The sequence below is a fragment of the Vulpes lagopus genome, chromosome X (assembly GCF_018345385.1).
Source record: "Vulpes lagopus strain Blue_001 chromosome X, ASM1834538v1, whole genome shotgun sequence".
Taxonomy (NCBI): domain Eukaryota; kingdom Metazoa; phylum Chordata; class Mammalia; order Carnivora; family Canidae; genus Vulpes; species Vulpes lagopus.
Genome location: NC_054848.1, coordinates 91,206,019 through 91,220,213, shown reverse-complemented (window position 1 = coordinate 91,220,213; position 14,195 = coordinate 91,206,019). Strand labels below are relative to the sequence as shown.

The window sequence follows — 14,195 nt, the reverse complement described above, 5'->3', positions numbered from 1 at the left end:
AAAGAAAGCTTGAGAGATTAATTCATACACTTGAATATATGGCAGCCATCCCAGATTTCATTATGGTTTCAAAAGACATAGTGTGTGGACAGTTCCTGGATTTGTATCTATTTCCTAGGGCTGGTCTCCACACGTGGGGTCCGATGTGGTTGGTGCTGGAGGGGTCTCCCAAGCCAAAAGACGCCAAAGACTTGGACCCTTGCAGCTGAGATTGGATGTGTGGTAATGGGTTATTCAGTAAGGCAGTGTCCAGCTTCCAAGTCACCGTCCTAGGTCAGTGAGCCACCAACCTTCCGAGTGTGGTGGTCACTGGCTCTTGGCGTACCCCCAGCTCTGCCAACAAAGCGCTCGCACCCCCATCCTCAGAGCCCCCCCGCAGGACCGAATGGAAACATTGTTTTCTTTCTAGTGCCCATGGTTGAAAGAGACTCATATTACTGAAGGTATTTTTGATGCTTGTAGGAAAATATGTTGTGGTTTTTGCCCAGCAAAATGGAAATTCACGGGAGTCAGGGTGGGATTGAAATACACCCGTAAGTAAATTTTAGCACCTGTTACAGTTCTGAAGTCACTAATCATTTTGCTAACCTAGGAACGTGAAAGAGTGTCAGTGCATAATAATTTTTGTCTGCCTGTACAATGATTACATTTGCCACGTTCAGTTTTACAGCCTGGAGAGTTTTAAAAGTGTTTTTTTAAAAAAGATTTTATTTATTTATTCATGAGAGACACACAGAGAGAGGCAGAGACACCGGCAGAGGGAGAAGCAGGCCCCCTGCAAGGTGCCCAATGTGGGACTCGATCCCAGATCCCAGGATCACGCCCTGAGCCGAAGGCAGATGCTCAACCACTGAGCCACCCAGGCATCCCTAAAAGTGTTTTTATTCAATTATTGTTTCTAGATTGTGTCACAAGTGCAGCTACCAGCTGCTGATTCTCACCTCTCTGCCTTTGCCAGTTTATGAGAAGCAGGTTTGCCTTCCTCCCTTCTAGTCTGGGATTTTGAAGCAAAGAGGGGCAACAATCACTGTGTTTCTAAACACACTGAGCATAAAGTTGTTCCTCTTTCAGAAGGCCAGGAGGAGACCACCCATCGAGAATCTGTAACTCTTACTCCTTGTGGGTGAAAATGGGGGGCCTTTTACACCAGAGAAATAGGCAGATACCACAGAGAAGGGCATTTCTCCCCAGGGGTCCAGATGGTAAATCTTTTTCCAGCAAAGAACTTATTTCAGTAGTTAGTATAGTAGAGGAATGCACAGTCATTTTCGAGCATCCCAAGCATCATTCTAAATGATTTATTATTATAGAAATTAGTTGAATTTTTTTCCTGAAAAAAATTACAGAAGGAAACTCGGTTTCCTGCTGTATCTTCATGTTTTATTCTTTCTACTGGTAGGTAAGACTGGTAAGTTGGTCCCAATTGTGACCCTATTTAGATACATCCTAGTAGATGAGAAATTGCCCAAGCCATCCCAACTGCAATGAGTTAAGTGGTGATTATCAAGCAAACAGTCCTCTGGTCTTGCATTGTCCCACCCCATGCCGGCTTCTGCTTCTAATCATGCATATTGCACATGCATGCAATTTACTATTGAATGGTAGATGTGGGGCTGCTTCCCCTTATCTATAGATAGAAGTGATAGATCTATAGATAGAAGTGATAGATCGATTCTACAGGTAGAATTGAATCTGGCATAATAAACAAGTAATTATTGGGATACCTGGCTGACCCAGTCCGTAGAGCATGCAACTCTTGATCTCAGGGTTGTGAGTTCAAGCCCCACGCTGGGTGTAGAGCTTATGTAAAAAACTTTTTTTAAAGAAATAATTATTGATTCCCTAGTACTAGCTCACATTTATTAGCACTTGCACCACACCAGATCCTATGCTAAACTCTTTACTTACATTTTTTACAATTTATATCAATCCTGACAAGGGCTAGTGTTTAAATTATACGATGCTTAGTGATGACTGCTCAGTGACCTCAATTTAAGGGAATTGACAGTCGTGTTGGTATTCTGCACTCCTCAATGGGCTCAGTGGTTTCTGGGGTGCTATCGCATGCCTTTCACTGTGCTGGTTGCTAATGAGAATGCTAAAGAGGGCCTGCCTACAGCCTTGATGTAGGGGTCGGTAGCTAAGACACAGAACTGTATCTTATTCCTTTCTCATTGATGCCCAAAACATAGTAAGTGCTTGGTCTTAAACATTTGTTAGATGGATGGATGGATGGATGGATGGATGGATGAACAGACTAGAGAGCATTCAGATGTAAAACTTGAAGGGCCAACAGTCAAGTTTCAGGTGTGTAGAGAGAAAAGGATTGATTATTGAGGTTGGTGGGACACTGGACTGAAGGCAGGCCTTGAACGTTAGAAACCTTTCTAATAGGTAGGCTTTTTAGGAATCAGTATACAAACAGGCCATAGGATTTCAGAGCTAGAAGAACCCTACTGTAGCATTTCCCAAAGTGTGTTTTGCCAGACATTCTGCTTGCATGCATTTGGGAGACAGTTATTGTGCCCAGTATCTTAGGGCTTCACCATACATATAGGCATGTTGAAGTTCCAGAAAAGTCTTGTTGGAAAGCAGAGTCCTAAACTTTGTCTAACTCAGCATTTCTCAGAATGACTGGCCTGCAGATCCATGCAATAGAACTATGACCACCCTCTGAACACACTTTGGAAGATGCTGATTATTGGGATCCCTTTACTTCCCTGCTGAGTTCCAGAGAGGTTGAGTGATGTACCCAGAGTCACAAAGCTAATTGATAGCAGAGGCAAGCCAAGGATTCCAGAGTGTTCTGACTCTTGGGTGGTACTTTCCATTATCCTACTAAGCTTTTCTAGTGGCAGCCTCATTGGCAACTACCTTGCCTGGGCCCTTCTCTGCCAGTGCAGCCCTGTTTTGCTGGCAGGAGGCCTTCCAGAGACCAGACTGTTGAGAATTTGGATGAGACACCTACGCTGGTGAATTACTGCATGTAAAAGCAGTAAGAGCTGATTCCTTCCCTTTGAGGGATGCAGCACCGACTCCCCTCCCCTTGCCCATCTTCTGCTGAGCCCCAGTAAAGATATGTGTGCTTGTTAGGAAATTCACAAAAGCCAAATAGAGCCTTAGGAGCATCTCAAGGTCCCATTCCTCACTGCTGCCCCGGTAGTTAATGTAGATAGAACAAACTTTCAATTATTTGCATGTGCAGAGGGCAGTAGCCCTGTAGATAATCCAAACCAGCCGGCAATAATTGAAGAACACATACAGCGCACATAGCACACACACGCACGCATGCACGCATGCACTCCTTGCAAAACCCTGTGGTATCTGATTCTGTCATGACTTTTGCACAGGCAGCTTCTTTACTTGGTGGCCCTTTCTTCCCAGCCCTCTCCCTTGCTCCTAAGTTCCCTCCTCGAGGATGGCTTCCCTCACCGCACTGCCCTGACAGCACTCACCCCTCAGGTGTGGGTCCTTTCAGCACCCAAGGTGGGTGGTACCAGCTCCCACCTAGAACTCTGGGGTCCCCAGGGTTTTTTTTTCCCCTGTGGAAGCTTGGCTCCCCAACTGGACAGCAGTGATCCCAGCCACCAGAGGGAAGTCAGGGGGTAGTCCCCAGTGATTCTGTGGGGTTCAGTAATTGCCGCACATGAATGAACTTCTTAGGTCAGGAAAGAGGTGTGCGTTGGAGTGGAGAGGCAGGTGGATGCCTGGTGGGTTGGGCATGAAGAGAGGCCCCTCCGAAGACCACGAGCTGGGCCTGAGCTTCTGCTCACCCCAGAAACTCAGACACTTTGTCATAATGAGTTGTGAAGAAGGGAACAGGCCAAATGGATGGTGTTGTGGGCTTAGGGGGTGGCGGCGAGGGCCAAGCCTGCAGGGCATCGGGGATCACAGTCCTTATTCCTGTCACAAAGGCCCCGTTTCCTCTCCACCCTCCCTTCCGCTGTCATACTCTGCTTTGCTTTTGTTCCTTAACTTCCAGGAAAGAAGAAATCCAAATTTAAAGCCTTCAAGAACTTTTTTGGCAAGAAGAAGAAAAAAGAGTCTGAAGATGCCCAGGGAGGGAGGAGGCTAAAACCAAGCTTGTCCAGCAGCAGTATTAACATCTCTTCTCTGGAGCCAGTTCGAGAGGGTCAGCGAACTGAACCCAGGTAAGCTCAGGGGGGCTACAGCCACTGCCAGGGGGCCTTTTCTGTGCTCACATGTATGCTTGTGGTCTGGGGTACATAGCTCAGTAGGTTGGGCAGCTGCACACCCCTGACCCCCAGAGCACTGGGTACCAGTAGATGAGGGCAGCGTTTCCCATCACAGCCACATGGGGCCTACCACTAGTGAGGAGCTGGAGGCCTGTTTCAAGTAAAGACAGCCTACCTCATTTGGGAAACTGGGCCTGGTTTGCCTGCCTGGCCCTCAGACTATAGGTCTGTGATTTCCCCAGCGGGGTTGGTGGGGGTGGGGCAGGGAGCTACATCTCTTAATGCGTGATTAAAATCTCAGAGACAGAAGCCTCTAGCTGGGTGGAGGCCAAAGCTTTAAATCACTTGTGTTAATGTAAAGACAAAGAAACAAGCAAACAAACCAAGAACCCCAAATCCATTTCTCCCTCCATCACAGGAGACAGAGGGGGTATGGAAAATGCTGGAACTGGTGCCAGAATGGGGGAGCCTCTTTCTCAGCCACCCCTATTCAGATTTTCATCTGTGATGCCCCCCTTCCGTCTCTGAACGTCCAGTACCCCCAGCTGTTCCTGTATCCATCAGATCCCCGCCTACAGAGTTCCACTTGGGCCCAACTTGCCAGACTTATTTGGGCTGCCCATAGAGCTCACCCATGCTGTTACCTGTTCCCTCAAGGCTTTGCTTGCTGGAAAGGGGACGCTTAGTAAACGTGTTATACTTGTTATACTACTCCCTGACTGCTAACACCTAGGTTTCCTTAAGGACCTTAATTAGTGCATTAAACGTGAGGAATCTCAGAGAGCAGGAGATGGTTATGGACAGAGGGGCTTGTTTCACACGTTACAAATGATGCCATTGTATAGACCACAACCTTATAGCTCTAAGTGAGGCTAAGACTAGCCCTGCTATAAACTTGGGGGGGGGGCAAGGAGAGGGGATTTTGGGTCTACTCTGTGTCATCTCTACAAATAGCGACAAATCTATATGTTTATCCTCATGCCAGTACTCACTATCTTGATGAAGGTGGCTTTGCAGTAAGTTTTGAAATTGGCAAATGTGAGTTCTCCAATGTTGTTCTTCCTTTTCAAGTTTATCAGTATGTAACCCCTTACATTTCTCTATGAGTTTAAAGATAATCTAGCCCACTTCTGCAAAAGAATAACAAAAAGGCAGCCAGAATTTCAATAGTGATCACCTGAAATCTGTAGATCAGTTTGCAGACTTATTGCCCTCTTGACAAGATTAGGTGTCCCAAACCATGAGCATAGGTTGCTTTTTCATTTCCTTAGGTTTCCTTCTTTAATTTATTTCATTAGGGTTTTAGAGTGACCAGAGTATAATTTTTACACACTTTTCATTAAATGTATTCCTAAGTGTTTTATTCTTACTGATGTTATTGTAAATGAAAATTGGAAGTGGTTGTCATTTCATTTTAGGATTGCTCATTGCAAGGATACAGAAATACAATTGATTGTCGTATATTGGTCTTTTATCCTGCAACCTTGCTGAACTCACTTATTGGTTCCAGTAGTTTTTATTGGATTCCTTAGGAGTTTTATACATGAGGTTGTGTCATCTGTGATTAGAGATAATTTCACTTCTTGTCCAATACGGATGTCTTTTATTTAATTTTCTTACCTAATTGCTCTGGCTGCAACCCCCAGGACAATGTTAAATAGAAGTGGCAAGAGCAGACATCCTTGTCTTGTTCCCGATGAGGGAGAAAACATTCAGTCTTCCATCATTAAATATGACATTAGCTGAGAGTTTCTCACAGATGTCCTCTGCCAAGGTTGAGTGTATTTATTACATATTAGGACTTTACAAATGCTTTTTCTGTATCTGTTGAAATAACTACATGGTTTTTGCTTTTATTCTGCTGATATGGTGTACTACATTAATTGATTTTCATATATTAGAAAACCTTACATTTCTTGCAAGTTCTACCTGGTAATAGTGTATATATAATTCCTTATGTTGCTGGATTCAGATGACTAGTATTTTATTGAAGATTTTTACATCCATTTCATAAGAGGTATTCGTTTTTAGTTTTTTTCTGATGTCTTTGGGTGAAATTTTTAAAAGGTAAAATATCTTCCCACATTCCAAAAGGAGTCTTTTTGCCTTTAGCCTTTTATTTGTTTCTAACTTTACCCTGATTTATCTTAGCACTTAATTGTCATCAATCTGTCTTCATTCCCAATCAGAGGGTATTTCCATCTGGGTTTAGCAAGATGAGGGTGGGGGTGAGGTAGAGTAGGTGCATAAGATGGATTTGAAAATCAGACAGATGTATCACGGAACCCTCATGTGAAAGAAGAAACGATCTAGTGAATGAGAGCCTCCAGGATCTGGGCAGATGTTTGATATTTTAAATCAAAACAAAAACACTAGAGAGAAATTTGAGCGTGAAAGATCTTTGACAACTCTTACCTTAATAACAGAAAGACTCAGGGTCTTCCCTCTCATTCCACGGGGTTGTCACTATTGAATTGTAGACTTTTAATGGGTGAATTAGGGAATCCCTGGGTGGCTCAGTGGTTTAGCGTCTGCCTTTGGCTCCAGGCGTGATCCTGGAGTCCCGGGATCGAGTCCCACATCAGGCTCCCTGCGTGGAGCCTGCTTCTCCCTCTGCCTGTGTCTCTGCCTCTCTCTCTCTCTCTCTCTCTCTGTGTGTGTGTGTCTCATGAATAAATAAATAAAATCTTTAAAAAATAAATGGGTGAATTGGATGGTATGTAAACTGTATCTCAAAACTATCATGTAACAAAGATATGTGTTGATAATTTAAAAATCAAAATCATACAGAAGTACATAAAGTAGGAAATTAAAGTATTTCCTACTCCTGCCCCCAGTGCCATTCCTCAGGGGGATCTACCACTAATTATTTGGTGGATATCCTTCTGGATTTTTTTTCTATGAACATAAACTATGTATGTGTGTAATAAGCGTTATTTATTTATTTATTTATTTGAGAAAGAGAGAGCATGAGTGGGAAGAGGGGAAGGGCAGAGGCAGGCTCCCTGCTGAGTGGGGACCCCCCCTGACACAGGCCTCGATCCCAGGATCCCGGGATCATGACCTGAACCAAAGGCAGATGCTTAATGGACTGAGCCACCCAGGCGCCCGTAGGTGTATATATTAAATGAGACCATACTATTCTTTATTTTTTGACTCAATATCTTATGGAAAACTTTCTATGTCCACACATGCACATCCTTGCCCTCTTTCTGAGGTAACTGTGATATGTCATACTATGCATATACACGTGTCTTCAGTTCCTATGGCCCTTGGGCTGCTTTTACAGACCTTTTCCTTCCTGTTCAGGATCAAGAGCAACATGGGTAGCAAATCCCTGTCCCATGACAGCATCTTCATGTTGGAACCTGAGCCTGAAAGATCAACCCATCAACTCTGCCCCTCTCCAGAGCCCAAGAGAGGCAGACCTCTACAGGTAATAGTGAACTCAAGCATCAGTGCCTAATTAGACTACTCCTCTTCCATTCCCTAGTCCTAATCTGCCAAAAAAGCAAGGAGTGAGGAATTTGGCCTTGTTTCTCAGCTGATTCTACCCCACGGAGTTATTGTAAAGAATGGAGAGTGTATAAATATATGGTGTGCTTACCTAGTGCCCAGCACACAGTGTTGTCTGGCATAACCATATTCACTTTTCTTGACGCACCTCAAGAATGCTTTAAGTAGGGTCCCTGGGTGGCGTAGCGGTTTGGCGCCTGCCTTTGGCCCAGGGCGCAATCCTGGAGACCCAGGATCGAATCCCACGTCGGGCTCCGGGTGCATGGAGCCTGCTTCTCCCTCTGCCTGTGTCTCTGCCTCTCTCTCTCTCTCTGTGACTATCATAAATAAATAAATAAAATTAAAAAAAAAGAATGCTTTAAGTATTAAGACGGTGACATCCCACTGTCAATGTGCAGGCATTCCAACTGCCATGTTTTTTCTTTCTTCAACAGCAATCTCAGGTTTCCCGAACTCTGCCTAGAACTGGAACTAGTAATGTGCATGGAGCTGTTTCTGGACTTATGTTTGAGGCTATGCCCCAATATGTGCCCAAAAGTGGAATCTGGGTTGGAGGCTCCAAGGTCCCTGAGGTAATAGAGTGGAATTGTGCAAAGTTTGGCAGCTGAGTCAAACAGATAGACCTATGCTTGAATTCTCGTGCTACTTGCTGGCTGTGTGATCTTGGGCTGATTGCTTAACCTCTCTGAGCCTTCCTTTCCAGTGTATATTAATATTATACCCACTGTATAATATTAATATTAATATTAATATTAATATTAATATCTACCTCAAACGGTTGTTTGTGAGGATAGAATAAAAGACTCAGAGAGGTTAAAGAAATTGCTCAATCTCACCCAGGTAGTAAGTGGTAATCTGACCCAGATGCGTTGACCTCAAAACCCATGGTCTTTCTAGTATCCCAGTTTTTCTAGTACCCCAGGCTTTAAGATATTCAGTTTCTTTGTATCTGCCTCAACAGGGAGAAGGATATACCTTTAGTCTTCATCAGATGTAGCCTATGCATTGAACAGCCTCTTACCTCCTGATAATCCTAACCATTGCTCAGTTAGACTCTTCTGGGGCTCTGATCTAGAGATGTTCCAGGGGGAGCTAGAAATATTGCCAGGGACATAACCCTCAGCAGCTACCTTTATCCTTCTCTCAACTTGGGGGTAGGATGATACCCAAATATCCCTGTGTGACTGAGAAGGCCATACCAGGAGGAGCCCGTTTTCTACTTTCGCATTTGGCAAAAGGTGACTGGGGCTTATTTCTGACATGTCTGCTCAAGACTCTATATCTCCCGTTCTGGTTTCTGTACTGTATGTGGCAGCTCTGCTGGCTACATTAACCGTGGAAGGTAGAGAAGCAAACACCAAGATGGTCGCCAATGGTGCCCATCTTATGGTTGTATAGCAGACCCTGGGTCAGCAGACTGTTGCCCTCTTGCACCACAGCAGCAAAGGTCACTTCTGCAAACTTTCCTGTCCTCAGTCTTGAACCTCAACATGAGCTTTTACTTGTCTCCACAGCTGCACTCCCTCACCACTCAGGGGCACAAATCCAGATGTGCATGACTGAGTGCTACACAGTTGTTTCTCACATTCAGAAAGGGGAATTCTGCTTCCTGGATGCCTCCCTCTCTCCTTCTCTTAGTCCCAGCAACAGACAGAGAGACTCTCATAGCAGAGACATGTTGTTTCTCTAAAAAGGTGATTTGTTGGGGGTAGAGGGGGAGGTGTGAAAATTCAAGGTAAAGATTCTAGGGGCATTTCCTCTCATAATGAAGGGGTTAGGAAAAGCCAAACAATAGTCCCAAGGCAATTTTTCTCAAACGATTGGTTTGGGCTCACTCCTCACATCTTTGGCCTGTTCCCTCAGTCCCTCTTCTGAGAAACAGAGCTGAAGACAGGGTATGGTGTTAACAGAACCTGAGCCATCAACCACCAGATCCACCTTTGCATGGGAAGCTTCCTTTTGGTGCCAAGGTGACAACCCTCCATGACAGGGTCATTGAGAGCATTAAGTTGAGGGTCCTGATACCCCATGCTGCATAGAAGCTGAGAAAGTATGGAAGTGACCAATGGCTGGGTCCCTTGAAGGGGCAGGAGTCATAATAGATTCTGTGACATTCAGAGCAACTGGGAGATTGTGGGAGACGAACTCCCAGTGTACAGTTCTGTCAGAAATACTGAGACTGAACCAGCATTTTATCCCTTGACAGATTTTCACCTGACGTCTTATCTGAAGTGTTAGGAATGTGCGTGCCTTGATTATTCTCCAAGACATTTCATGTTCCTTTTATTTGAGGAAAATAGATGAGAAGATTTACTAGCAGATTGTTAGCATCTTCTTGTGGAATCAAACTGAATTCAGTAATTTAGGAACTGAGGCTGCGTAGTCACAGACCTGGGTCTCCCTCTGAGGCCCCCTCTTTTTAAGATTTTATTTACTTATTCATGAGACACACAGAAAGAGGCGGAGACATAGGCAGAGGGAGAAGCAGGCTCCTCACAGAGAACCTGATGTGGGACTTGATCCCAGGATCACAGGATCATGACCTGAGCCAAAGGCAGATGCTCAACCACTGAGCCACCCAGGTGCCCCTCTCTGAGGCCCTTCTTAAGGAAGGAGGCACATCATCTCTTCTGGTTCTTGCCCTTAAACTTCCTGAACTTGAGCATGGGACACCCCTTCCGAGCCCTTATAGTTAGGAGATAGGAGTGCACAATAGTTAAGAACATGGACCATAAAGGCAAGCAGACCTTTCAAATGCTTGTTCTGCCACCATGAGAATTAGGGCCAGTCACGTCCTCATTCAGACCCAGTTTTCCCCACCTGGAAGATGAGGATCACAAGATCAGATGCTTCAAAGAACTGTTGTAAAGTTCAAATGAAATACATCTACCGAGAGTGCTCCCTGCCTGACAGGGAGAAAGATCAAATCAATAATGTAACTGCCTACCTCTTCACCTGAAGGAACTTAAAAGAGGAGAGCAAACTAACCCCAAAGCTAGTGAGAGGAAGGAAAGAATACAGATTAAGGCAGAGTAAAGCCCTCAGTAAAAGTTAGTTGTCATGATTGCCATTATTGTTATTAGGATTGGACTTGGGGTTGGTGAATCTTTGAGACTTCTTCTCAAGAGCCCCTAGCGGGCCTGGTAGTAATAAGAGGGCACCTTAGATTCTAGCCAGGAGTGCTCCAGGGGCAGAACCTTGGAAAAATCCTCACTGGGGCTCCTTTGGCTTTGAGAATTTGAGGACCATCTGTCCTGAACAGGAGCAGAGACTATGACAGAAGAAAGCATGTCAGTTCCATGACAGCAAAGATTTTGTTTGGGTCATTGCTATAGGCCCAATGCTTACAGTGGGCTGTGGCACACTGTAGATGCTTAGCTGGCATTTGTTAAAGATAAAATCAGAGATTCTGATCCACATCGAAATGACCATGGCAGAGACCAGTGCCTCAGATTCAAGTGTACTATGAAGTTCAAGTTGGAATGAACTAAGTTAGTCTGCTGAAGCCCAAGGAGAATCCAAATGATCAATTTTTATCCCCTTAGGAAAACTAGTAAAGCAGTTCTAATCAGGGCTAGTTCTGTGGATTTTCTAATAATTACAGAAGACCAATCTTGACAGGACTAAGATAAACAACCAATAGAGTCAAGATATGATCCAGACAATTCCTGGAATGACAGGAGCAAGGGTTATAGTTTGGATGCAAAGCTTAGATCTTAACCCTAAAACTTAACCTCCACAAGAACCAGACTTCCAAAGACAGGGCCAAAACCAAAACAAAGATCAGACCGAAATAAGATTTATAGTAAGCATTAGTTGAGATATAACACCAGAATTCTGATTTTGATCAATTAAGCAATTCAAAATTTCTGTTTCTGTTTGGGGATTGGCAAAAGTGTGCAGCAATCCAGGGCATGACCCAAGGCTATTGGTCTGGTTTGCATAGGTACAAGAAGTGAAGTCATGGAGGTAGGAGATTCTTTTCTTGGCTTGTTTTCTCACTTTGGGTACTTAGTCTCTCCATCCATTAAGCAACAAGAAAACACCAATAATTTGGAGGAAAGCACACAAGTTTTAAATTTTTCCTTATACTCTCCTTGACAGATCCCAACACGGCGCCCATGCCAACCCAGCATCAGCCCACCTCTAATCCAATCTGACACAAATTCTAATGACTTTGAAGTAAGCTCTGTTGATGAAGAGTCACCTAAGAGCTCACGGAGGAAAGCTTTACCACACAATATCTTGACATTGAAGAAGGTGAGTGTTAGCCCCATCCTAATTGGTAGGTTTTGTTGGGGAGCACAGGTCAGAGGCATAATCTCTTGCACTCCTTCTACTGTGGCTTAGCACTAGGGGGGCATCTGGGGAAGCCACGGCCATTTTTGACTTTTGATTTGCATGGTGGTTTACATTTTCTGTCCAATTCTACAAACCGAAAAATCAGCACTTTTGTTTGTCAGCAATGGAAGACGGTATTTTAGAAAACAATAATAGTTTGAAGATATTTTCAGTTATTTTAGGAAGAAAACAAGGGAGATTTTTATGGAAGTAAAGCCTCTATGTTTGTGAATGCCAAAATCTCAAAGGTTAGGGCATGTAGTATTGTTTAGTAGATACACACCTATATGAAAAATCATTTGACACATGAGAGGGCATGTATGTGCATTTTATACAGGTAGGTTTGTCAACCAATAATATCCAATACAATTGGAAAATTAGTAGATTGTGCCTATATCAGTACCTCCATTCTCAAATTAATGTATGGTTAATTTAATTGGTTGTTATTGAACTTGAAAGGAATTTTAGAGATTTTATGTATGTATATATGTATGTATGTATGTATGTATGTATGTATGTATGTATTTGGGAGAGAGAGCAGAGGGGCAGAAGGGGAGGAAGAGGGACAAGCCAACTTTGTGCTGACCCAACCTTGGGCTTGATCCCACAACCCTGAGATCATGACCTGAGCTGAAACCAAGAGTCAGATGCTCAACCACCTGAGCCACCCAGGCAACCCAAACTTAAAAGGACTTTTTTTTTTTAATAATTAGGAGATATTTATTTATTTTTTAAAAGATTTTATTTATTTATTCATAGACACACACACACAGAGAGAGAGAGAGGCAGAGACACAGACAGAGGGAGAAGCAGGCTCCATGCAGGGAGCCTGATGTGGGACTCAATCCCAGGTCTCCAGGATCATACCCCAGGCTGCGCCAAACCGCTGCGCCACAGGGGCTGCTCTTAAAAGGACTTTTAAAGTGAAACGGAGTTTAGAATAATTAACCTTGGGGACTTAAAAAGTAAACAGAAAGGTAATTGATAATGATGATAATATGCCAGTCAGCACAAAACTGTTTTGATGTTAGAAGATTCTATGGAGGGAAGCAGACTTCAGTTAGATGTGTCAACAACAACAAAAAAAGCGGTCAAGTTAGGAACAAAATTAAAGCACAGGCCGGTGTTAGGTGGATAAGGATGCTCACTGATTTATGGATCTAGACTGTATGTATTTTCTGCAGAATATGCTAAATCAGACAAATTAGTCTGAATTGGTAGGAAGACTGAATTACATAACATTTCTACTGTGATAAAATATACATAACAAAATTTATCATGTTAAAGTATACAATTCAGTGGCATTAAATACTTTCACAATGCTATGCAACCATCCCCGCTGTCTAGTTCCCGAATAGGTTTGGTTCCCCCAAACAGAAGCCCCATACTTATTAGGCAGTCACTTATCATTCCTCCCTCCTCTCAGCCCCTGGCAACCACACCAATCTGCTTTCTGTCTCTGGATTTGCCTATTCTGGACACTTTATATATATGTAATCATACAGTATATGGCCTTTTGCAAATGCTTTTTTCACTGAGTACAATGTTTCTGAGGTTCATCCATGTTGTAGTATTTCAATCCTTTTTGTGGCTGAATTACACTCCACTGTATGGATCTACCATGTTTAGCTATTCATCCACTGATAGACATTTGGGTCCTATCTACCTATCGACTATTGTGAATAGTACTGCTATGAACAATCAAATACAAGTTTTTGTTGGAACACTTGTTTTCAAATCTTTTTTTTTCCCTAAGATTTTATTCATTTATTCTTGAAAGACAGAGAGAGAGGCAGAGACACAGGCAGAGGGAGAAGCAGGTTCCATGCAGGGAGCCCAATGTGGGACTTGATCCCGGGACTCCAGGATCACACCCTGGGACAAAGGCAGGTGCTAAACCGCTGAGCCAGCTGGGCTGCCCTTGTTTTCAAATCTTTTGTGTGCTTACCTAGGAGTGGAACTGTTGGATCGTATGGTAATTCTACATTTAACCTTTTGAGGAACCACCAAACTGTTTTCCCCAGCAGCTACACCACTTTACATTCCCTCCTGCTGATGTATAAGTCTTCTGATATCTCCAAATGCTGACCAACACTTGTTATTTTCCTATTTTTAAAAAAAATTGTTCTCGTGGCTGTGAAG

General features: G+C 43.6%; 1 protein-coding gene across 1 annotated transcript in view; it reads left to right on the top strand.

Moving 5' to 3' along the window:
* KIAA1210 (KIAA1210 ortholog) overlaps positions 1-14,195 on the top strand; it is a 36,269-nt gene that overhangs the window by 1,848 nt on the left and 20,226 nt on the right. The window contains exons 2-5 of the mRNA XM_041740475.1: positions 3,983-4,151; positions 7,506-7,632; positions 8,147-8,284; positions 11,817-11,972. Coding sequence (XP_041596409.1) covers positions 3,983-4,151; positions 7,506-7,632; positions 8,147-8,284; positions 11,817-11,972 — 590 coding nt within the window. The remainder of the gene's footprint in view (positions 1-3,982; positions 4,152-7,505; positions 7,633-8,146; positions 8,285-11,816; positions 11,973-14,195) is intronic.